Source organism: Chrysemys picta, chromosome 1, assembly GCF_011386835.1.
Source record: "Chrysemys picta bellii isolate R12L10 chromosome 1, ASM1138683v2, whole genome shotgun sequence".
NCBI lineage: Eukaryota > Metazoa > Chordata > Testudines > Emydidae > Chrysemys > Chrysemys picta.
This window is the reverse complement of record NC_088791.1, coordinates 198,782,304-198,808,248: the sequence shown is the minus strand read 5'-3', so window position 1 is coordinate 198,808,248 and position 25,945 is coordinate 198,782,304. Positions and strand designations below refer to the sequence as shown.

Here is a 25,945-nt window from a genome sequence, read left to right as displayed (position 1 = left end):
CATAGGCCATGAGTTTTTGTTTATTGCCCATGACCATGACTTTTACTAAAAATACCCATGACTAAATCGTAGCCTTAACCATGAGCCGTGCACTCACTTCTTCCATCTCTGACACTGGCTGCTGTTGGATGCCTCAGAGGAAGGAGAAACACCCACTTTATGACTGTGTGACCCAGCCTGGCAATCCTCTTGTGCCCAGAAATGGGAGGACTGGTAGCTCATGAAACAGACTTAGAAATCTGGCACTCGGTAGTAGAACTTGTTATTATTTATTGACTTGAATTTTTCTGAATAACAAATGCTATTAAAATGTAAAACAAACAATATCTCTTCATTCCATCTCTTATGTACATGGCCCTTATGCTATAGACTAACGCTGCAGATGATGTGTTTGGGGGTTTGCTAGTGGTTAATTACAATGACATACCGTACTTTTTGTGTTCTTGGAGGGGGGTGAATGGTGAGAATCTGAGAAGAACTGATGTGTTTCTCTGTGTAGAAGGCCATTCTGTTGTGATGGTTTTAGTGTATTTGATAGCAGGGATTAAATTGTATGCAGGCAAGTTGGATTTGGGCTCATTTGTAATTTGGGCTCCCCTTCAAATTCTAGTGGCAAAGTGCGAGTACTTCAATGCTGGGGGGAGTGTGAAGGATCGAATCGCCCTGAGGATGGTGGAGGATGCCGAAAGAGCTGGGATCATAAAACCCGGAGACACACTCATTGAGCCAACATCAGGAAACACAGGTAGGGACTGGATTTGTGGCCCTGCATTTGAACAGCATGGTAATGGAATAGAATGATGGCCTGATATTTTCGAGGGAGAGTGGAGGGGGTGGGATGGAAGCTTTTGGAACCTTTCAGCTCCTACTACAATGAAGAGGGGAAATGAGGCTTACTAAACCTTTTCTGTTAAATGCAGTTTTCCCTTTTCCAGTACCCATTGACCCTATCTGTTGCTGATGTATTCATGTTTGCAGGGAAAGTTTGATTAAGAAAATTTACCCCCTTGCCCGAGGTGCAGTTGCAGACATGTGTGTTACATTGTTTTACATGCTTTAGTCTGGAAATTAGCCTCTGTCCTTATAACTCTGTCTCTGTCCACAACTCACCCACCCCATCTCAAACTGTGCCTAGGTGTTGCAACACACCAGAGGAAGTGAGATCTCAGGGGTGATTTAGTGCTGAAATTCCTAGATGGGTTAAAACCGCACTAAGGTGTCAAAACTGCAGAGCCAGTGTGTGGTAATATTGGGAGTTCGCTAACAACAATGCATCTAACAAAAAGTTCTAGAGGAGCTGATGCACGTAAAGCACATTTCCTGGCTGCGAGGTTATTGAATAGTTAGAGTGAGTTTTCACAGGGGAATTTCCCTGAATTCCCCCAGCAAATAAATAGGCTTGGAAGGATTAGAAATGTCAGTAAATATTGATTTCACTGTACACACACACAAACCAATGGAAAAATAATTCCATCACTAACAATCAAAATTTACAGATAGGCAAAGTAAGAAAAATGCTGCTTGAGACATTATTATAGACAAAGTCCAGTGATCTGGACTTTTGAATTAGGCTTGTTACAAATGGACAAGTGAATGAATAGTAAAAGCAGGTGGGATTTGATGGTAGAAAGCTCTTTAGGTTGTATATTTTGACAGGTGATGTGGACGGTTTGTGTTTTAGCAGCTATAAAGCTTTAACTTTTTGAACCTTGATGTCTATTGTCATTAAGTCATTCTCTTACCCTGCCCCCATAATGTTCCACAACTTTGATCATTTAAATGGCTACAAATCTTTTAAAATGCTTAAAAATAAACATCAATATGATCCATCACAATGATAGCACAAATGAAAATTGAATTTTGCCAAGCTTACAAATATATCATCGCTTCTTCCATATCTGCCTTATTTAGCCTCAGCTGGCCAGGAACAAGCTAGGGCCAGTTCATGGTTGGGAGAGAAGGTGCAGGAGCTTTTCCCCATTCTGTAGCTTGCACAAGAAGAAGACACAACTGGCCAGGGCTGCACCCTTCCTGTTTTCCTGGTGGAGTGCAGCACCCCCAAGCAGCTAGGGCTATGGGTCTGTCTCCCCACAACCCCTCCTCTAGCAGGCCAAACAAGACCAGCATAGTTGAGGGGGATTAAACTGCACCCTATGCAAGGGTGTAGATGCCACAGACCTCAGGAAGGAATTCTGCACCCCTGAGGCAGCATTCCTCCTTGTACTTGTCTAGGGGTCATGTGACTCCACACCGCCTCCCACACTGGGCTGTGCCTGAATGACATGATTGAGCTCAGAGTCAGGGCCTTACAGTGGAATTTCTTTGCCTTTCTCTTATCTGACCATTTGATCTAGCTCTAATACTAAAGCTATTTCTACCAATCCTCTGACAGGCTGCAGCCTGAATTTAACCTCCTGCGGGTATTGCAGTCTTTTTCAACAGCGTGTCCTAGTACAGAAGCAATGTTTCACGCCTGCCCTGTGCATCCTCTTGTATCAATTCAGAATCTAAAGCCTCATTTGCCTTCCCCAGCCAGCATGGGAACAGCTGGCTCGGTCAGTCATTCAGAGTGAAATTAGAGCACAGATACACTTTGCCAACTAGCTATGGAGTGAGACTGGCGCATGGGCAGCCTTATCCCACAAATTAGACTGCTGGGGGTGGGGTGCGTTAAGCAGACCTGAGGAGAACAGAGAGCTGTCTAAGTGTAATTATATCTTTTCTGTGTGAAACGACACATGTGGGAAAACAAGAGACTGGCGCTTTGCTAAGTGTAGAAAAATGCTTCTGAGCCTTTCCAGTCCCTTCAGTTTGTATGCTGTGAAAATACACTGCTCCTCCCCAGTTCTCAGGGACACAGAGACTTAATTACAAGTAAGCTCTCAAATTAGAACATCCTCCTACACTAGGACTGTCAGAGAGCATGCAAAAAGTCTAAGATGGTACATTGCTATTTAGCTTTTAAGTGCAAATCCATGAGCTACATTTACCAGATTAATGCAGGAGGTGCAGGAGACTATGACTGTCAGTTGACCTTGCCAAATGCTGTCATTGAATAATTCCCTTTCCTCCCTCACTGCCTAGGAATCGGGCTGGCCCTGGTTGCTGCAGTGAAAGGCTATCGCTGCATCATTGTGTTGCCAGAGAAAATGAGCATGGAGAAGGTCAGAGTCCTTTATGGTATTACACTGAAATCCTGGGAATGGGGAAAGTTCTCTCTCTTGAGAACTAGTGAACCCTTTCCTATATAGGGTAACGATCCTAGTTACAAGTAATGGCATATTTTTGTAGTTATTCAAAAGAGTTCTCTGGACAATGAAGCAGGCAATGATAATCTGACTGATTATCTGGTGTCAGCTATGCAGCTGGTGCAATATATTAGCCAAATATGGTACATTTCTGCACAGAGATGATGCAATTTTATGTCTACGGGTGTGTGTGATGGTTAGAGCAAAGGAAAGGTATGCAGGGCTCCTTGGTTCTATTTCCAGTTCTGCTGCCAACTTCTTGTGTGACTTTTGGCAAGTCACTTAACCTCTCTGTCCATTTCCCTCTATGTAAACTGAAGATATTTATATTAACTTCATAGGAGTATTAACCAGATTTCTCAAGAAACCCCATCAAGATGGCAGAAATTTCACATGATCTTGTGAGATTTCCTCCATTTGGGGCAAAAATCTCACAATAACAGTTTGCAAGACTTTGGCGCCTTTGAATTCAGACCTGAATCCTAGCCCTGACTTGGCTCAAACCTCAACCCTAACGTAAACCTCACCTGGATCAAACACCACCTCCTCAGCCCAACTGTAATAACCCACCCAACAAATGATCAGAAACCGAAGAGCTCTAATACCTAGCTCTCCTGTTCTCACCGCTAGACAAGTGTCTCTCTGTTGATAAACACTCATTCTCAGGTACTCCGTTCCTGTGCTTATGGCCAGTTTGCTCTACCTGTGTTCTGGGTCTGTGCTGGGGCTGCCCAGTCCATGGTGTACATTAGAGCAGCCTTGGGAGTGCTCTAACATATGCTTTGCTCCATATGCCTCTTGGAAACCAGCAAATAGTAGTAGTGCAGTGGATTCTGGTCATGCCCCCCAGCTACCACTTCATTGTAGAGGCTAGGAGCATGGCCAGGCTAGAATCCTTATGCCAGGTTGGGAAGGCCTTCTGTATTTAGGAGTATTTTCAGGCGGCATTTCTAACCAATTTAAAGGCCCATTATGCTGCCAGAACGATGTAAAAGAGCATTAGTGAGTGTGACTGAGAATCAGACATTGTATCTCTAAACCACTCTAAATGTTAAATGTCTTATGAATGCAAAGCCCACTCTGGCTTTTGACACTAATATGAATATATAGGTTCAGATTACCGGCAGTACAGGAGATCACTTTATTGTGTCTGCTTTATGATTTACAGGTTGATATACTAAGGGCTCTTGGTTCTGAGATTGTTAGGACTCCAGCCACCAACTTTGATTCCCCTGAGTCTAATGTTTCTGTTGCTCGGAGGCTGAGATATGAAATCCCGAACTCCCACATTCTGGACCAGGTAAATTCAATTACTTTTTGGGTTCTCTCTTTAAATCTGATTGCACAGGATTGCCTAGGTCTGCTCATCTCTCTCATCTCTCTGTAAGATGCTCAGTACCATTGTGGCACTTCTTGCCACCGCATTTCTTCTCCCAGACACCAATGCTCATTTTTATGGCACGTGTGACTTGACTTCTCTTCCTTGAAGCACTGGGCTGCAAAAACAAAATAAGAGGCATATTTAGAGACTGTGAAACCTGAGGCAAAGTTTTTGGAGGTTTGAGCACATTTTGATCCGGTTCTATCTGGAGAATGTTTTACCACCACTTTAAAGTAAATTTTTATGCTTATGAAAGGTTCTTGACTGGCAGCACTGGAAAAAAATATGTTGTGTATATAAATAGGCTCACAGTGAAGGTCAAACAAACTGCTTGTAGTAACCCATGCTACAGAATGGGCAGTGGTAATCTGAGCCCCACACATTGACGCATACATACAAGGATCACATTATCAGGGATGGTATGTTCCTGCCACAGGGTTCACCTGCGGGGGGGAGAGATTAGTTTAGTCTTCTTACCTAGATGTTCATTGACCTCTCTACAGACCTCTCTGCGAATGAGCTTCAAACAACAACAAATACATGGGGGGGGAGGGTTCTTTGCCATGTGGATTATGTGCTTTTTGGGTGCACTCTGGTCACATTTGCAGGTTTTTCTCTGCAACCATGTGGATTCAAAACTCACTTTTTTTAAAAATGAAAGCTGAGTTTCTCAGGGAATTGCTGGCCTCCAGGAGCTGGAGCTTTAAGAAAAGCACCAAATAGCACAAGAATTGGCACCACTGAACTAGAAACACCCATGCCAGCAGCCCTGCACCAACTGCAGGGCTCAGAGTTCTGGGAGCTCCTTCTTTCCCCTCACCCCCTAGCCCTGCAGGCTGGGAGGTAGCTAGGAGTGCTTGTCCTCTGGAAGCACAAGACGGGGTGGCCAGCAGCATACTCTGTCCCAGAAGGAATATGTCTGAGCAGGGCACAGTGGTCGTGCCCCTTCACCCCCATGAACACCTGACAGTGGCAAGAGATTAGCACAGAGGGGAGGCACAAACAACATCTGTTCGATAGTGTCACAGCACTCCTATGAGCATAATTTCCCCTTCATGCCCGCTTCTGGTCTCTGCCAGTGTGTTGCCTCCAGAATTCCCTTGCTCAGACACTACACCCCCCTCCCATACCCTCATGCAGCTCCCCCTCTTGCCAGTCTTCATGAGGCTCTGTCTGTTTTGTTTTCAGTCATGAAGGGATGTGCCATCTGACAGCATTGCCAGCACCAGGTTTTCTATCAGCCTGTGTCTTCCATGGGGGGCATTGGGTTGGGTTTAGGGCCATAGCTGGGGACAACATTCCCGTCCTTCTGTTTAGCTCCTCACTGGAAAACATACCACACACTGCAGTACCTCCCTAAAGCCCAAGACACCAAGTTACAAGACTACTAGGACTCTCTCCCTGGGCCTGCTTGGACTGTGGTGCAGTGTTGCGCAGGACAAGGGGGGGGGCTTTTTATGCCTTGAGTAAAACACCTCTGTAGCTGTTCTTAGTTCAGTGTCTGACCCACCTTGTTAACCGTAACATACACTGTTCTCTGTTGTAATAAACAGTACCGAAATCCCGGCAACCCGATGGCTCATTATGACACCACCGCTGAGGAGATCCTGGAGCAGTGCGAAGGTACTGTTTGTTCTATCTCGGCCATGAATTGCACATGCCATATCCTTCTGAGGGAGGGTTCTGTTACTTTATGGACTTATTTATTTAAATGTATAGAAAAGCTAAAAAGGGACTTGGTAAGTTACAGGCACCCTTGACATAACTTTAAATAAAGCCTGAGTGCAGCAATTTAAGATGACCCACCTCCCCCTTGAACAATTTCCCACCCTTGTAATTACAATTCCCCTCCATTTTCAAAAGCCTGGGAAAAGAGATGAGCCTTGCAACACAGTTGGGCTCATTTGGATCCTGGGAGGAAGCGAATTGCAAAGTAGTGGGTCCCTCATGGAGAATGGCTAACCAGCAGTCTCCTCTCTCTTGTACCTAATGGGGCTTCAGCTCAACTGCCTCTGCTGCTCTCAACTGTGACAGGATGGCCTGGGGAATGTGTGGACATGACAAAGTGCTGAATGACACAGTGGAGGTGGCCATCTATCTGCAGTTGTGGCATCACTGTAATGGGTTAGTTAAGAGGATGAAATGGCTCAAGAGGCCTCCCTGGGACTATCCATATGAGTAATCGGCACACGGTAGCTGATCCTGCAAAGTCATTAGTAAATTAAAATGGCTCAAAACTTTGCGAGTGCTGCAGAGACTAATCCAGCTTCATTTGGTGGCTGGAATAGGCAATAAAAGAATTTCAGTCCTTGTCTAGATGGGCAAAAATGGAACCCATCCCCAGTGGTAGAAAGAGTGAAAGGCGTAGTGAAAACAGGGCTCAGGTGCTTTAACAAGGTTAGTTGACAATGGTGGCAAGAAAGCCTGAGCCCTACCTATCCTATAACGTGTACCATTGCTAGCCCTGGCAGCAGCCAGTAACAAATTATGTCTCATTTTTGCCAGTGTAGTTACAGCCTAAAACTCTCAGGGCCTGAGTCTACTCTCACTTCCACCACTTTTACACCAGTGTAAATACAATGACTTCAGTGGAGCTGTTCCTGGCTTATACTGATGTCAGAGCAGAATCAGGCTCTCTCTTAGCTGAATGCTAAGACTAGCCAAACCAATGCGTGCTATTGCTAATAAAAGTACTTGTGGCTCTAATACATTTGTTAGTCTCTAAGGTGCCACAAGTACTCCTGTTCTTTTTGAGGATACAGACTAACACGGCTGCTACCCTGAAACCTGCTATTGCTAATGTGTCTGCAGCATTTCAACACAATATAGTCCAAAAGGATCGAGTTACCAAGCTAGCAATCTATCAAAGTACAATGGGGTGAAGCTTATTGGCACATCACAGCACTACAATGCTTCTGCTCACTGGCATGAATTCTGTCCAGTTTTTGACATGCACACGTTCTCTGCGCACAAGAACATGTGTAAAATACCTACTGATGTGACATGCCAGAATAAACCAATTGTGGAGAACATTTCCATCCTCTCTAAATGCTTCTCACCTCCTTTAACTGCAGGCAAGGTCCACATGGTCGTGGGTGGAGCTGGGACAGGAGGTACCATCACTGGCATTGGCAGAAAGCTGAAGGAGAAGTGCCCGGAATGCAAAGTAGGTAGAAAGACTGACCTGTGCATTGAGCATTAGTGGCTACCTGGTGTTTTTCTGCCCTTTTCTTTGACTAGAGTAATGCCCTTGATGTCACCTCTGGGGCGATGCCATTGACTGACTGCTCGCTCACCTACAGCTGGGGTGAGCCTGATTATTAGAGTGTCTGTTTTCCACTTTTTCTGAACCAGGAAGTGTACGGATACAGCTCACTTTTGATAGTAACAATTTTCAGTTACTCTCAACGTGAGCTGGATTCAGACTAGTGACTTAGAGGTAAAAGGCTTCACAGACCCATCACTAATCCTTGAGACTTTCAGTTCCCCATGCTTCTAAGATTAAATTGTAAAGCTGAGGAGAAGGAAAACTTCTGGGCAAAAGGGTCCTGTCTGTCCATGCCAACGGACAGGAATATTCATGCATACCTTGGGAAGAAAAACATTTTGCAGCCAAATATGGTTATATGAACACTGGTATTTTTTTCATTGGAGATGTTTCTGCTTCATTTCCCCTAGGTTCTTAGTGTGGCTAACAAGTGATTCTTCCCTTTCAGATTGTTGGTGTAGATCCTGAAGGTTCCATTGTCGCTCTGCCCAGTGAGCTGAACACGGCAGAGGACGCAACCATGGAAGTAGAGGGGATTGGACATGACTTTATCCCAACTGTCCTTGACAGATCAGTATGTAGCATTGTGACAAGCAATGGGGAAGTGGGGAAGGAGGAGTGGTTAGGGCCCAGCCATGAAGTTTGGCTCTCGGACCAAACTGTCTCCACGTTCAGAAGTGTTCAGATCCAGCGTCCGGTTCTGGCCCATCACTAATTGTTGAAAGTTAGCTGAAGTAGTTACCAATGCAAAAGAAGCTATCGCTGGTGGCTTAGAACCTGCCAAACCCATGGCACCATTCTCCATATGTCTGATCTAAATGAGCTGCAGGGAGAAGCCAAATTTAAGAGACAACCAGAAATATGCTGCAACACTGCACCCCATTGTTCTGTCTTTCTTTACAAACTTTCAGGCAGTTCTTATGGCCTTGTTAATAATGGGTCCCAGTGCTTTTCATTATTATCGTTATTTACTATTTGAATTCTAATAGAGCCTGAAGGCCCTGACCAGGGATAGGATCCGATAGTGCTAGATGCTGTGTACACAGAGGTTATTTCTAGACATACCACACCCTAGCTTTAGTGTAGCTAGCTCAGATGCTGGTAGAAATAAAGCTGCAGCAGCGTGGGCTGCGGTACAGGCTGTCTGCCGGAGTAATTACCAAGGGTTCTGGGCAGGCTCGGACAGCCAGTGCTGAAGCTCACGCTGCTGCAACTTCCCTGCTACTAGTGCCTGAGTTAGCTAGATTAAAGTTATCGTGGGTATGTCTTCACAAGCTGCACTCACACCTGTGATTGCAGTGTAGACACATCTATGGAAGAGTCAGAGACCTTGACCTGAAGAGCTTACAATCTAAAAGACACAGCAGGCAAACAGAGAGACAGTTATAAACAAACAACAATTGCCAGAAGTGCAACGCAACGTCATCTCACTTTCTCCTTCACACAGCAACTCCCTTGCCCACCAGTCTGACCCATACCCAGTTGCCAGTCAGAGTTCTTCACAGCCCTAGCTTAGCCTGAATGACCTCCTTCCCCACTCCCCGCCTCCACAGGAAAACACTCAGCCTGGTTCTCGGAGTCGCACACAAAACCAGAACCTCAGGTGTGAGCCCCTTCACGTTTTAGATCTGGTTGAATAACAGCGCTTGAATTTGAACCCATTCCTAGGGTTTTGGCCTGAAATCTCTGCCAAAGCATTTTGCAAGCCATCAGCACCACTGAATCTCTCCCTGAACCTTAACCCTGGTTCAGAAAAACCCTGAACCCTAGCTTACCCCTGACCCCGACGGGGATCTGAACACCACTTCCTCAGCCCACCACTACTCAAAACACATTAGACACTAACAGTTTTACTTCTGCAGCGTTGGCAGGAGCATATGAGGAATTAATTAATTAATTAAAATTCACTCCAGTGGAAGCTGAGGATGAAGCCTACACATGCTTTGCCATATGTGTTCGTTTTCAAGTGCAGCAGCAAGTGATTTGATGCTGATGGATTTGATGCAGGTGCTCAGCTCCTCTGAAAACCCGGCCTCCTGTACAGAGCAGAATGCGCCAGAGGGGTGAAGCCCAAAATAACATGTCTAGGACCCTAAAATCTTTCTCTCCTTCCTTTCAGGTGGTGGATCTGTGGTGCAAGTCCAATGACGCAGATTCCTTTCTCATGGCTCGCAGGCTGATTAGAGAGGAAGGATTATTGTGTGGTAAATTACTGAAGAATGTTATATCTGTTCATAAACATTTTCCATTTTAATTCCATCTTTTAATCATTTTAGACTAGAAAGCTCTTCAGGGCAGGCGGTGTCTGTGTTTTTGTGTCTTATACAGTTCCGAGCACGTTCTCTATGCTATACTGATCGGACCAGATCCTGAGTTGGTGTGAATTGATTTCATGGAGCTACAATGATTTATAGCAGCCCTGGATCTGACTCATGCTAAATAATTGTAATCTCATTTCATGTTCACACTTTTGTATAAGGAGGTAGAACTTCTGGGGCTACCTTTTTTTGGGTGCAGTGTCACATGAGCTGAGTGGAAAGATTAGTGGGATTCAGAGCAGGACAAACGGACAAAAACTGCAGCTCCACTAAGTCAGCCATAGGAGGTTATATTTGCTGTCTTTGAGCTGTTGCCATATGATACTGGAAGGTGCAAGGATTGAAGCAGGACGTTTTGAGATGTCCTGTTAAAGTAAGGTGTTCTTACAGCTCCCAGTCCCTGGTGCAAGGAGAAATACTTTGTAAGAGAAACCAAACAGCTTTTCAAAATGAACGGTTGTCCTTGTGCAAATGCTGTTTACAGATGGATGTCAGTGCCACTCCACAAGGCATCAGTGCAACTCAGCTGGCTGCACTCTCAGCCCTGGGCCAGATGCTCATGGGTTCAAATCCAATACCAGCCAGTACGTGGGCTCATGCTGACAGCTAAAGAAGTAGTGAGAAACCACAACTTCCATTGAAGTCAAGGGAGCTGCAGGTGCTCGGCACCATTGAAAAATCAGGCCTCTTTTATTTAGATGCCTACATTTGGATTTAGGTGCCTAATTTTAGGCACCTAAGTCTGAAAATGTTACCTTGGTATATATGTAACACAAGTATATAAGAAGCACATTTTTAAAGGTATTTTGGCTCCTGATTCCCATTGATACCAGTGGGTGTTAGGCACATAAGTACCTTTAAAAATTGGCCTTAAGTGTCTTCCAACACTCAAGGTTATCTCCAGAGATATGTTTCCACATTTCAAAAGACAGCATCTGCAAGTCTAAAGAAAATTGCCATATAAATGATAAAATAACAATCTATGACTAAACTTAACTCCTAATGTCTGAGATTTCATGTGATAGAGAACAAAATAAGGACTTTTTCTACATTTGCTAGAGTACTGCTAGTTTACAAAACTGACTTACTTGCGTCTGACGAAGTGGGTATTCACCCACGAAAGTTTATGCTCCAATACTTCTGTTAGTCTTAAAAGTGCCACAGGACCCTCTGTTGCTGAATTACTACAACTCACTCACTTACAAAATGTCACTTGCACTCAGAAGTGTTACATTCATACTGTAATTCCTTTTGCGGTCAATGGTGTCACACCAAGACCAAATTTGGTTCAGAAATCCGAAGTGCACATGGACTGAGGACTATTATGACCCTTAGTCTTTCCTAAGCTGAAATATTAGCAGGTGAGAAGCCAATATTACCTGTGAGAAGCCAAGGACCTTTTTTTGAGTTACACACAGGAAAACGAAAACACACAGATGCATACGCGCGCACACACACACGCATTCACGGCCCCAAACACCATCATTGGCTGATATCCCGTGTATAATTGCAATTTTAATTTTCCTTCTTTTCGACCATTTATTTAAAGTGCACTAAGCACCTGTAAAATGTGTTAGCTCAACAGCTCTGGAGAGTGAAATGTTCTCTGTACCAACAAAACAAGGACAGCATGGGCAAGTTGCTCCCAGCCCCCCTGCCCCTCACCTGAAAGGGCCATCTCAAAGGCTGGAAGGGAATTTGGTCTCTCTGGCTAGACCCTCAAAGATATGAAATCAATGGAAGTTAGATGCCTACATACCTTTGAGGAACTGGGGCCGTGCCCTTTCAATCCTTGTCCTCCCTGCAGATACTGCTCCCAGAGTGATGATGGGGCCATTTGTGATGGGGCCACAAACTGGACTAGAATCACCACTCCCATAATCCATTCAACAGCCCTCGCCTGCACATTCTCCTTTGGTCACTACCTGGTCTCTGTTGGAGCTAGGGGCTTACAAGAGTATAGGTCTGATTCTCCTCTCCCGTACACCAGTGTAACTGCACCGGCTTTATTGGAGTTATGCCTGATACACACTGGTGCCGGTGAGAGGAGAATCATGCCCTAAAGGTTCAGTGTCCCATTACCGAACCCTGACCCAACTTGTCACTGCAGGGGCATTACCCTAGGCCACTCTGTCATGATATGTTATTGTCTCATGTGCTGTTAGCTCTTGTGTGTGTCTATTTTCTTGTTCATTCGTCAGGTGGCAGCTCCGGCAGTGCAATGTCTATTGCTGTGAAGGCTGCCAGGACTCTGACGGAGGGTCAGCGCTGTGTTGTCATCTTGCCCGACTCCGTCAGGAACTACATGTAAGACTCCTCTTCTGTAGTGCTTCCGACCTGCTGCTTTCACCGAGGTGACAGCGCTGCAGGGTTCAGCCATAGCAATGGAAATAACATTCACGGACCAAATGAGTAATGTGGCCATACAAAAGCTTTGCTGTCACATGGCCAGTTCTTCTCTGTGGCAGAGGGGAAATTACCTCCATCAGTCAGTAGAGGAGGAAACACTATGGACCCACTTCACTACGCTGTTTTGCCAGTGTAACACCACTGAAAGCAGGCACATGTAAATCAATGGAATTACACCAGCATAAAACTGGAGTGGTGAAAGAGACCATAAATAAGGAGTCAATTTATCTTCCTCACGGGGGCGGGGCTTTGCAGAACGCTTGGATTTTATTTCACTCGTCACTGACATACTCTATTATGCTCCAGGAAAAATCACCTAGGCTGAAATTTTCAAACTTGGGTGCTTAAACTTAGGCACCTAAATAACTGGTGTAATTTCACCTGCTCCTCCCATTCACCTCAAAAGGGGCCAACATCAGCTGATTGCTCAAAGTATGGGAGCCATGGTGAAACATTAAGGCCTAATGCGTTTAAATCTCTCCTCCTCACCCCCCCCCCTCCAATTTCTTGCTGGGTGCATTACAGACTTCTTCCTTGTTCTTTGCTAATGATTTCTAGGTCCAAGTTCTTGAATGATAGGTGGATGGGCAAGAATGGATTTCTAAAAAATGTCCAGGAACATAAGCCTTGGTAAGGTTCTACTTCCTTCTACATTAACTGCCCTCATTGCTAGGGAAATAATCACTCTGCATTTGGAAATGATCATCTATTTTTAATTTTCTTTGAATAATTCAGTCCCTTTGAAAAGTTAATCTAGGCCAGGGGTTCTCAAACTTCATTGCACTGTGACCCCCTTCTGACAACAAAAATTGCTACATGACCCCAGGAGGGGGGACTGAAGCCTGAGCCCATCCTGCCACCCTGGTGGGGGGGGGGAGATGGAGGCAAAGCCAAAGCCCCACTGCCCCAGGGACGGAGGGAAGCCCAAGCCCAGGGGGCTTCAGCCCTAGGCAGGGGGCCCTTAATCTGAGCCCCACTGCCCAAGGCTGAAGCCCTAAGGTTTTGGCCCCAGACAGTGACTCTCTTTCAAATGTTGGTTTCCCTGTTCATTGGTCTAGTCCATAAAGGAGGAGTTTATTTTCTGCAGAAATTAATTCTTTCATACTGACCAGGCTCTTGTGTCTGTCTACAGTGAAGAACAATTTGGAATGAATTTCTAGGTCAGTGTCAAATGTCCTCCCCAGCAAGGCTGCTCTCAGCAGATCTGTGGTGACAATTGTCATAGACAATAGAGATGAAGGGCCCTTTTAAATATCTCCGTTTTCTATTCAGGCAGGAAACATAAAGTTTCCGTTTTAGATTAATGGATTCTAAGGGCACAAGGCATCATTGTGATAATCTAGTCTGACCTCCTGCATAGACCTCCCAGGCCATAGAATTTCGCCAAGTGATTCTTGCAGTGGAGGGAATTTAGTCTTCTCTACTACATAAGTGAACACTTTTGAGCCCAATGACTCATGGGGGTACTACAGCACAGTTTTTAGAAAGACAGCTAATCTCAGTTTAAAGACTCCGAGTGATGATGAGTTTACCACATCCTTTGGGATGTTGCTCCAAAGGTTAATTAAAAGAGTTGTATCTTATTTCCAGTCGTGGGTGGTGGGTATCATAGCCTGGGGGAGGCTGAGCCTCCCTAAACAACCAAGCATGGCCCCGCCCATGCTCCGCCCCCAGTCCGCCTCCTGCTTCTGGGCTCTGCGGCTCTTCCCCTGTGCCATGGCCCAGGCTCGGGCTGGGCCTGCACTGCCCGCCCTCCTGGGGCTATGGGAACTGCGGGGTGGCCCTCCAGGGCTGAGGGCACTAGCCTGAGGCAGGGGCCGGTGGCTGCAGTGGGGGGGGCTCTGGGTTCCAGGGGGGCATGGAAGGGGTGGGGCCTAGGGTGGAAGGGGCGGGGCTGGGGGCTAGCCTCCCTAAGCCAGCGGTTCACACGCCGCCCATGTTTCCAATTTGAGTTTTTCTAATTTCGGCTTACAACTATCAGATCTTGCTTTGCCTTTGTCTGCTGGATTGAAGGGCCCTTTAATGTCAGATGACTTCCGACTTGCGGATTTCCTTCCATTCAGAGAGAACAGGAATATCCAAACCTTCTTCCAGAAGCCATACCTGCTGTGTTGTAGGACTCTCTTTTTGTGCTGGGGCTACATGCTCCAGGCCTTAAGAAACCAGGGTACAAATGAAAGAAGTGAAGTCAAGTGAGAATACTCCCCTTCTTACAGTTAAGCACTTGCTTAAGGGCTTTGGTGGATCAGGGACAGCATGCTCAGCGCTGCAGGCTCAAGCCCTGAGTCAGGAGTGACACTTGCCTGAGTACACATCTGAGCTCAAGTGTGGTGACCTCAGTCTAAATCTGCCTATACTGTCTGTATCTGAGAGAGCTCTGTCTAAACAAGAGGAGGAGCAGCTCAGACTCAGCCCCACACATGCCTCACGCTTGTGAAGAACAATAAACTGCTGTCGTTTTCCTATAGGTGGTGGAATGTCAAGGTGCAAAAGCTGAATCTCTCGGCCCCTCTGCTTCTTGTCCCAGAAGTCAACTGTCAAAAGGCAATCGAAATCCTCAAGGAGAAGGGCTACGCCCAGGCGCCAGTGGTTGCTGAATCTGGGTATCTCTTTTACTGGCTGGGTGGATGATTATGTGAATGAATAACAGCAATGAGGAAACCAATGACAAAATACTTTATAGTTGTACAATAAACCTGATTTATTTAGTCCCTTCAATACACTTTTTAATGTACCATTCAAAAACCTGTACGGTAAAGGGAAAAATAATGACACGGGCCTAATCCTGAGAGATTAGTGGCATGGGAGTTGCATGTGCTCAGCACCTCTTAGGATCAGCTCCCTATATTGTTTCAAATCCTCATTTTTGCTATAGTCAGTAATAACAGATGTGGCCCATCAAGGAAACATTACATAAATTAGCAAAGAGAAGAACTGGCCAGATCCAACACCCACTGACGTCAATGGGTGTTGGACCAGGCTCCTAATCAATAAGTGTACAGTAAAGGTAAGGCATAGATATGAACCTCACTGGTAAATGACAGCAAGTACCCATTGGCTGACTTTTCTTCAAATGTTAAATCCCGAGCTGCAAATTTCAGACAATAATTGCTGTTAAAAACACTTTATTAGGGAGAGGATCCTCCTCTTGCGGATGCATGTTTTAATGAAACAGCTACAATAGCAGCTGGGGGTATACAATGGAGTCCCTCACTGGCTAAACAAGTTGAGCTTTTCCTACAGCACAGTGTGTCTCAGCTAATAATGATCTGGCCCCAGGCTCTGGTTTGGAGATGGAACGTTCCCAATCTGAAATTGTATCCCCATCTCTCCATATTAGCATCTAAATGTTGTGCTGTTATTATTTCCTTGCTATGTACTTTGCTTGGCTGCTTCCTCCCATACCAGATGGTACACAAGTCAGAAATATGTTCGCCTGCGGTGGAAACTGATTCTAGTACAGGAGGATAGGCTCACCCCATAGCCCAGGAAGGGAGGAAGAAAGAGATGACCCAACAGTGAGCTGATTTTCTCAGCTTTGTTTTTACTGTGACACTCCAACAAATGACAGTCCGGAAGACGTGCACCCACTAAAAGATGCTTGGATGAACTAAGGGCCACCTCCTTCTCCCATTGAAGGCAGGAAATTTTGTCATTAACTTCAAAGGGAGCAGGATTGGTCCCTAAAAACTGTTTAGCCATTTGACCACCTCAAGCCTGACCCTTTGCAAATCTCGCTGTTCTCTTACAGTCACATTCTGGGAATGGTGACTCCCAGTAACATCCTCTCCTCCGTGCTAGCTGGAAATGCCCAGTTCTCAGACCCGGTCATCAAGGTCATCAGTGACCAGTTTTCAAAGGTATTACAGTTATTATTGACTTGTTTCAAATAGAACCCAGAGGCGAGCTAGGCACCTCCTAACACAGAAAGAAGGCATTATCCCCACTCCAAGGACTGATTCTATATATAGCCTGTGTTTCTGAAGCATTCCATTGTATGACTTGTCTAATTACAAGTTAGATTATGCCAGGCTTTCTGCAGATGTGCAAAGGAGGGAGAGCAAAAGGGGTATTCCCCAATTTCTCTGCTCCCATGCAAGGTCTGGGGATGACTACTATCACTGGGCCAGATCCTCAGGTGGTATAGACTGATGTAGCTCCAGTGGGGTTAATGGAGCTACTCCAAACTATACCTGGTGAGGACTTGGTCCTTTGTGCTTGTTTTTGTGTTTCTCCTGCACTCCCCAAAGCTCCAGGAAGTGCTGCGTCTGCATCAACACACCTGTGCCTTCTGATATTCCCTTCCTCCACCTCTATACTGCCCCAAGCACAGTACTGTGCTTTAAAAGTAAGACTTGGGTCCCTAATGCTGTCACAAAGTGCAGTGTTTAAATGCCCTTTTTCTTTTTTTTGGTCCCTTCTCTTTAGATTAGCCTGGATGACAACCTTGGAAACCTCTCTAGTATCCTGGAGAATGATCATTTTGCTATAGTTGTACATGATCAGATGCAATGTAAGTATCTTTTAATGAGGAAAAGGAAAGAACCTCTTTAAAAGCCAAACTCTGACTTCTGCACCAACCAGATTATGTGGGCTTTGTACAGGCATTCTCTGGGGGAATGGAATCCTCACAACAGGGCAGAGCAGGTGGGCAGTAGCACCTGCGACCCTATGCTCCTCCTGCATGAGGGATTTTTCCCCATCACTCAGCAGAGTCATGGATCCACCGGCCATTCACCCCTCTCCAAAGCCCCATGCATGGTAGCATGAAGAGAGGCAGGGTGAGCCTGAAATACTAAGGTTCTTATTCTGATTATTTAACTTGCTCTACAGCTGGACACAAACAGATTTATTTTAGTGATGCCCTCATGCCTATGGTAAAGTGTCATTTCTTGGCCAGATGATCAAAAGAGGAAGCCTGATCTGTGGTAAAAAGGCACCAGACTGAGACTCAGGAAGTCAGAGTTCAAGTCCCAGCTCTGTTGCGGACTGTGTGCGCAACCATGGGCAAGTCGCGCAGTCTCTGTGCCTCAGTTTCCCATCTCTAAACCAGGGATAACAGTACTGCTTTTTTCTCACCTGTTGTCTGTTGGCATTGTAGGCTCTTCAGGGGAGTGTCTGTTCTTTACTATGTTCATGTACAGCACCCAACATAACAGTGTCCTGATCCGAGCTGGAGCCTTTGGCCAGGATTGTAGTAACACAGCCGCCATGGCTGAGTCCCCCCATCTCTGTGCAGCAGCAGCTGCAGAAAGGAGTTTGTGTGGTAATGCTGTTGAGAGCAGTGTTAATACCCCAGTGGATTCCTAATAGGAGACCTGAGGAGACGCGTACCACTGAGAACGGAGGAGCTGCCAGAGTGCCAGAGAAGAGGCGCTTGCTAAGGGGACCGCACTCCCCACTTCCCTGCCCCTGGGCTTGAACCCAAGAGCTCCTGTACGTTTGTGCAGATGGAAGGGAGAGTGCTCTCTCTTGTCACTTGCTCTTTAAGATAGCAAGGATTGGGTGGGGCAGCTTGCTTAGCTGTGAGAAGGAGGGAATCCTTCGTTGGACTTCAGAGTGAGCCGTTTGGCCAAGGAAAGAATGACACTGATGGGCTCCACAGTGGGTATGTCTACACAGCAAAGAAAACCTTGTGGCTGGCCCATACTGCTCGACTCAGGCTCACGGGGCTAGGGCTGCGGGGCTGTTTCATTGCTGTGTAGAGATCCGGACTTGGGCTGTGCCCTGAGCTCTGGGAGCGCCCACCTCACAGGGCCCTAGAGCCCAGGCTCCAGCGCCAGCCCAGATGTCTACATAGCAGTGAAACAGCCCCGCAACCTGAGACCTCTGAGTCGGCCGGCACAGGCCAGCTGCAGGTGTCTAGTTGCTGTGTAGATATACTCAGAGAGTCCCATTCACTTCTCAGCTGAGACCTGGACTCAGAAGGGTGGGGTGAAGTTAGGTGATTAAGGTGGGGAAAAGTTTGTTTTGTTATTCTTTAGGCGTATTGCAATTGCTTGCCAGGGGCTCCAATCAGACTTGCCAGCCTCTCTAAGCCCTCTTAGCCATATTGGCCACTAGGGGGCTCATTGCTCTTCTGCCCTCCCTCATGCCCCCCAAGCACATGGCGTGTTTTGCCCGACTCTGCTGTGTGTTCACACTCAGGCAGCACTTTGGTTTTCTGTGCCCCGTCTGCTCACTACCATCTCCTGGTCACTCTGCTCACCAGGAACTGAGCCAACCCATGCGTGCAAGGCAGCACTCCATGGCTCTGCCCAGAATCATGGTACCAAGCGTGCTCAGGTCTGGGCTGGATTTTCCCATTTGGAGATGAGACCTGACGGGCAGTTCCTCCTGGCGGAGTTGCAGCAGAACCTGGCCCTCTCCTCCGCCCTGAGTAGCGTTCTCCAGGGCAGTCTGGCTCCAATCAGTCTAGAGCCCCATTGGGCTGGGTGCTGTACAGATATAAAGTAAATGACAATGCCTGCCCTGGAAAGCCTCTGTAAATGATAAAGTCGAGTTCTCCGGCTATGTACACACTACAGCTTAGGTCAGTATAAGTTATGTCACTCGAGTGTGAATAAGTCACCCCCTGAGCGAGGTAAGTTACACCAACTTAAGTGTCAGTGTGGACAGCGCTATGCAGGTGGGAGAGCGTCTCCTGCCGACATAGCTGCCACCACTCATGGGAGCTGGAGTAATGAAGCTGACAGGCGCGCTCTTTCGCGTCCGCTTAGAGCAGCTACATTAGAGAGCTTACGGCAGCGCAGCTGCATCATCTGTAGTGTAGCCAGAGCCTCCGCAAACTGTTTCCACAAAGGGGATAATTACTTAGGCTTTGCTCACACTTAAAAAGTTTTGCCACTTTACCGATGCTGCCATAGAGCAGTGAAACCTTCCTAGTGTAGACGCAATTATACTGGGCTAAAAGTGCTGAGACTGGCGTAGCTTCTTCTGGCTCAGGGAAATGAAATAACTTAAACCAGTATATAGTCCCTTATGCTAGTATAACTGCATCCACACAAGGGTTTTTAGAGATCTACCTATGTTGGCAAAAATAACACCCCTTACCACATAGTTATGTGGTAAAAATTTGTAAGTGTAGATGATGCCTTCTCTTATGGGAGGTGCTTTGTTTAAGATTTCACTGCTACAACAAAGCAGTCAAGATAACTGCTCTCTGGATAACATTAGAACTTCAGGGTGTAATTAGGCTGATTTTATAGTTGAACAACGTTAAATGTACAGCCCGCTCATGCACATGAGCTGGTGAAATAGCGTGCCATGTTGGTTTGTTCGCCTGCAAGGGGCTCAGGCCAGCATGCTAAAGTCAGACCCTGCAAATCCATATGTATCTCCCAACACAAGAAAATCAAGCAATGGCTCTGTGAATCACTCTGTGATTATACTTCCTCTGTGGGAAGGGGAGGCTGGCCATCAATCTCAGCTGTGGAGGGTTGAAAAAAAACAGGTATTTTTCTGTAAAATATTAAGACCAAAACAATTTGATTTTAAAATATTTCGGGAAGATTTGGGGGAGGGGGGGGCATTTTCATAAAAAAAAAATTTTTTTTTCACTGAAAAAAATGGTGGTGGTAGAAAAACTCAGCCAGTTAAACTCACCTCACTTTTTGAACACTTTTCGTAGTCAACAGGTGCTATTTTAGTCTGACCACAGTTCACCCCATTTTTATTACTTTCCTCCCATCCCTCCCAACATATACTTCATTCTTTGATTTAGACACCCTCACCTGCTTTTTATTTGTTTGCTTTTAAGAGGACATGTGTTTTAAAAAGTTACACTTTATTGCACTTTATATTGTTTGGTAGTGGTGTGGTACAGCACTATGTCAGCTGCAATGGGGGCCAAGGGTTGTTTATAAATACAGTTATCTCCGCTGCTGTTAAAGATTATCATTGATTTGGGATGGGGAATCATTGGAACAAAAGTCTCATAAGGTCAAGTGACAAATTAGACTCCTTGTAGTGGTAAAGAATTCACTGTTGCGCAATACATCCCTGATGTGACCCGATTGACTTTTTAGTAGAATCATAGCAGGGATGATGCTGGCCTGTTTGAGGTCTTATCTTTATAAAAATCACAGCCATTTCTGGACTGCTTTTTCAGATAACTCAGTAATGTACTTTGCTGTGTGCTTACAGACATTGGAGATGGCAGTTATGCCAAGAAGCAGATGGTGTTTGGAGTGGTGACGGCCCTGAATCTCCTGAACTTCATTACCCGAAAGGACAAGAGCCAGCAACAAAAAGTTGCTTCATCAAGGGGCTCTATTGCCTCAGATGAATCTGAAATTAGCCACTGAAGATTTTTCAAAATTATGAGGCTATGATTTTAATTGACTAATCCTCTGTCCCATACATTTGACCGCATCTGAAATGACATCAAAGGAATCTGTGGATCAGGATGATCTGACTAAAGAACAAAGTTTAATTAAAATAAGGAGTTATACTGAGATAATATTATAACACAACATTGGGGGGATGGTGAGGGAGTTAATATATGGGTCTTATTGCACAGATTTTGTAAGACTTGTCTCTTGCTGTTTCATGGTTAATTAACACCTTCTAAATGTTAATTAACACCTTCTCCCACTTCAAGAGATACATGATTATGGCTGGGGCTGGAGCCATGATGGGAGAAGCTCCAGCCCTCTCCCAAATTTCATCCCTGGCTGGGGGAAACCCCTGCTGATTGGCTGTCTTCCCCACTCACCACCCTTCTGGGGAAGAGCAGCCAATCAGAGCTACTGCAGGCAGAGTTTCTCTCCTCCTTCCCTCAGGGACAGACCCTGTTCTTACAGGAGGGGAGAAGGGAGCATGTAGGACCCATCAGGTTAGGGCAGCTCTGCTTCCTTTCACTCCAGTGAACAATGGGATGGCTCCTCTGCTCCTCCCCCATTTGCCCTCCGTCCCTGCCACACCTGGACTGGGAAGGAGAAGAGGGGACCCTGAAGCAGCCCCCACATCAGGGCCTAGGAGAGAGGGGTGAAGACTCTCAGGTGCTGTAGGAAGAGCACAGGTGAGGCTGGTGGGGCTGAATTGATGTGGGGAATGAGGGAATGGGCAGAACCAATGCAGGAGCTACCAGGGGGACAGGATTGGTATGGGAGTTGAAGGGCAGGATTATTTCCTGAACATGGGTTGTGCAGATGGGGAGGGGAGAGCTCCTGTAGCAAAGGCCAAAATCCCCTTACCCAAGACCTTTGGGAGAATGGCCAGCACTAATTGTCACCTAGACACACTGGGGATGGGCAGGGGGAGCTCCAAACTCAAAAGACAGCCCAAAACCACAAAGTAATCTTTTACTTTAAAAAAATCATGATTTTGGGGCCAATTAATTATTTTTGGGGTCTGATGTGATTTTTGAAGCTTTGGAGTCCATTCCAGGAGCTGTTAGCAGAGCTCAGAAGAGCCACTTGTTAGAGCTGCAAAAACACAGAAGGAATTAAGTGCACAGCAAGAGAAGAGTAAACAAACGAAATCACTTTTGCAGCCCAGTTTAGGGGAATAGGCACAATTGCTTCAGGCATGTGCTGTGGACAGATTGAGAGAGGAGCAACTACTTTCAGTTTTAGCTTTTCCTAAGCGACAAGTCTGTGTTTTTAATCTAATCTAGTATGTACAAGGTTTTTGATAAATGATGAAGTATTTATGGTTAGGAATGGTGTCTGCTGCTTTTTGTTTGCTGAGTTATACACAATACATCAAATCTTTTGCAAGTATTTGGGTAAGTGTTTGTTCACATCTGGTTTATGGCCAAAAAAGCAGACCACCCCAAGAAGCTGTCCTCCTAATATTTCCCACTAGAGCTAGAACTGGAAATCTCAGGAGATCCTTTGCAGAATCAGGAAGTTCAGACAGTTTGGGATGGCCTCCACACCAAACCCAAAAACCATGGTGGGGGAGGGCGGGAGCGGAGAGGAGGGGGAATAACAAAATGTGATAAAGTCTCTCTTCCAAAACCAGAGAGGGCATCCTGAAGAACAATGTTTGTTACCTGGATGGAGACTTAGGGCTTGTCTTCATGTACAATGCTACAGCGGTGTAGTTAATCCACCTCCCCGAGAGGCAGTAGCCATATTCATGGGAGAAGCTCTTCCATCGACACAGCGCTGTCTACACAGGGGGTTACGACAGTATAACGATGTCACTCAAGCGTGTGGATTTGTCACGCCCCAAGCGACATAGTTATACCACTACAGGTCTGTAGTGTCGCCCTGGCTTTAGGGCTTGTCTATGCTTATAGCACTGCATCACTGCAGCACTTAGTGAAGATGCTACCTATGCTGACAGGAGAGCGTCTCCCATTGGCATAGTTAATGCAGCTCCCTGAGAGGCGGTAGCTATGGTGACGGAAGAAGCTCTCATAGCGCTGTCTACACTGGGAGTTAGGCTGGTATAACTACATCACTCAGGGTTGCAGATTTTCCACACCCGTGAGTGACGTAGTTATGCTGACATAAGTTGATAGCGTAGACCAAGCCTGAGGGTCAGATCCTACCCTTACTGAACTGAAGGAACCTCACCTTTGATTTCAGAGAAAACAGAATCAGGCCCTTGCTGGTGGATTTTTTTTTCTCAAATTCATCCAGAGAATGGTTTCATAAATTGAGAGGGGAAAAAATCACCAAATGAATCACAAGAACAAGAACTTTTCAGTAGGAAGGAGTGTGGCTGGCTGTATGCATGTGTGTGTGAGAGAGAGATTTCCATTTGCTGTTTGTCCAGCAGCACACAAGGTTCTGATAGCTGCAAGAAATTGTCTTTGTTATATATATGAAGAAAAATCATTGTACTTTATATGACTGCGTACTCAAATAAAAACAAATACAATATTTAAAACAAAAATATAGTGAATTATTTATTTGAGAGGGTTTTGCCCCTTTAGGACAAGATCTGAAACAGAGCTCAGAGGCCTGAGTCATTTGTGGTCATTAAAGAATCCATGGAATGTTTTGCAGGAGTAAAGGGGGGGGATTGTTAACTCAGTGTGTTGGCCATATTCCAATGTGTGTAATTAAATTTCTCCCTGCAGCGTACAGTAGTCTTTCTGTTCGGTCCTAAACTGCTGTAGTGTTGCTGTGCACTATCTGACATATGTCACATTCCACCGTAGAAGAAGCTGCATTCCAGCAGAGGGGGTAATGATACCTGTAGCTTAACCATGTTTCTGCAGTGACTTAAGCATGAACTTTAAGCGTGGGAATCAATAGTTAGAGTTAAGATTATTATTTTTATTATTTGTATTACCATAGGGTGTAGGAGCCCAAGTCATGCTGCTTCAATCGATGCAGGATTGGGTTCAATTTAGGGTTACCATATGTCCGGATTTTCCCGGACATGTCCAGCTTTTGGGCCTCAAATCCCAAAAAGTCGGACATGTCCGGGAAAATAGGGAGGGAGGGAGGAAGGGGCCGGCGGTGCTCGGCCGGGGCCACTGGGGCCGGCGGTGCAGGGCCGGGGCCCAGCGGTGTAGGGCCGGCGGTGCTCGGCCGGGGGCCGGCGCCCCAGGGCCCAAGCCAAACCGGGTGGGAGACGCCAGGGCCAGAGCCTCTTGGCCTTGGCCGGCCGGCTGGCCGGCCACTAGAGGGAGCCACTTGGCCAGACTGGGCCGCACCGTGCCCCAGCGCCAGCTTACCTTCTGCCTCCCTGTTTCAGGCTTCCCGTGAACATTTGATTCGCGGGAAGCGGGGTGGGGGGGAGAGGAGCAGGGGGCGGAGCGTTCAGGGGAGGGGCAGAATTGGGGTGGGGCTGGGCGCGGGAAAGGGGCGGAGTTGGGGTGGGGGCGGGGCCCCGTGGAGTGTCCTCCTTTTTTTAAATTAAATTATGGTAAGCCTAGGTTCATTGTTTGTAAAATATTTTGGGATCCTTCTGAGTAGGATCGGAGAAAAATTCTTTATAAAAGTCATTCTCATTCATGCCTAACTCAAGGCCAAGTGTGTGCTGCCTGAAGCAAACTACCTACAATCAGTAGCAAGGCACCTTGGTTTCTGAGTAACTGGTTTCATTTATTTTCAAAAGGAATATTCTCTCAAATGATTCAGAGCCATGAGATTGTTAACCTGTGAAAGCTGGCGTCTTTATTATCATTACCCTTGTCCTCCATGCCCTCTTGTCTGTTACAACTAGGGTGACCAGATGTCCCGATTTTACAGGGACAGTCCCGATTTTTGGGTCTTTTTCTTATATAGGCACCTATTACCCCCCAGCCCCGTCCCGATTTTTCATATTTGCTGTCTGGTCACCCTAGTTACAACCACATTTTGTTTGGCTTTCGACTGTAAAACCCTAAGGGCAGGAGCCATGACCTTGATCATACAATCATGAATAATCAGAATTGCAATACATTTTCTAAGGCAGACTACAAATTCTGGGGTAGACACAGGTAAATTTAAAATAAAGGATTGTATGAAATATGAAAATGAACAAATACATCCCAAACTAAATTCCCCGTGCTATTTGTTTTTATATTACATTTACTTTACGCTGTACATTTTCACTTTGGTACAGATTTTTGTAGTGACAAAGCAAAACTGTTTTGTAGACGTTATGAGTGTGGAAGAAGGTGGCTTAACTCAGACAGCCGGGTGGGGATTTTATTTGCTGGGACAGTATGTGAGGAATTTGAGATTGTGTGATAGAACCATAATGACAATACTTAGCTCTTGTATAGTATGGCTTATCTGTAGCTCTCAAAGGGCTTTACAAAGGAGATGAAATATCATTGTCTCTCTCAGGCAAAAAGACTGCAGGATTAAACAAACACGGGATAGAGCAAACAAAAAACAGCAATTAGCTATTTCAGCCTTTGCCTCAGCTACACTTCCCCATGCATTTGGGGCCAATATACTGCAATTATGTAGCTAAACAACAAAACCTGTGATCTAACAGGTCTTTCTATCTATTTTCTCTCCCCCTCTGACTGACAGCTTTTTTTTTTTTTTTTTTTTTTTTTTTTTGGTATTACAGTAAAGTCTCTCCCTTTCCCACTGTTTATAGCCACAAGTGCTTTGTATACAGGGGCGGCTCCAGGCACCAGCACACCAAGCGTGTGCCTGGGGCAGCAAGCCGTGGAGGGCAGCCTGCAGGTCGCCGTGAGGGCGGCAGTCAGGCCGCTTTCGGCGGCTTGCCTGCAGGAGGTCCGACGGTCCCACAGGTTCGTCGAAGATGCGGGACGGGTGGACCTCCCACAGGCATGCCACCAAATCCGCGTGAGCAGCGGACCACCCGCAGGCATGCCGCCAAAGGCTGCCTCACTGCCGTGCTTGGGGCGGCAAAATACATAGAGCCGCTCCTGTTTGTATAATCCTTGTTTGCA

The 25,945-nt window shown here is 46.1% G+C and overlaps 1 protein-coding gene across 3 annotated transcripts in view; it reads left to right on the top strand.

Annotated features, from left to right (window-relative positions):
• The window catches only part of LOC101934026 (cystathionine beta-synthase-like), a 51,420-nt gene extending 27,945 nt beyond the window's left edge, over nucleotides 1-23,475 (top strand). For all 3 annotated transcript variants that reach the window (XM_024100541.3, XM_065578126.1, XM_024100540.3), the window contains 13 exons: nucleotides 611-745; nucleotides 3,085-3,164; nucleotides 4,417-4,548; nucleotides 6,183-6,252; nucleotides 7,704-7,795; nucleotides 8,346-8,471; nucleotides 10,017-10,101; nucleotides 12,417-12,522; nucleotides 13,183-13,254; nucleotides 15,093-15,227; nucleotides 16,376-16,484; nucleotides 17,053-17,137; nucleotides 20,770-23,475. In XM_024100541.3, the coding sequence (XP_023956309.1) occupies nucleotides 611-745; nucleotides 3,085-3,164; nucleotides 4,417-4,548; nucleotides 6,183-6,252; nucleotides 7,704-7,795; nucleotides 8,346-8,471; nucleotides 10,017-10,101; nucleotides 12,417-12,522; nucleotides 13,183-13,254; nucleotides 15,093-15,227; nucleotides 16,376-16,484; nucleotides 17,053-17,137; nucleotides 20,770-20,930 (1,388 nt within the window). In that variant the 3' untranslated portion in view covers nucleotides 20,931-23,475. The remainder of the gene's footprint in view (nucleotides 1-610; nucleotides 746-3,084; nucleotides 3,165-4,416; nucleotides 4,549-6,182; nucleotides 6,253-7,703; nucleotides 7,796-8,345; nucleotides 8,472-10,016; nucleotides 10,102-12,416; nucleotides 12,523-13,182; nucleotides 13,255-15,092; nucleotides 15,228-16,375; nucleotides 16,485-17,052; nucleotides 17,138-20,769) is intronic.
• Nucleotides 23,476-25,945: the final 2,470 nt, after the last annotated feature.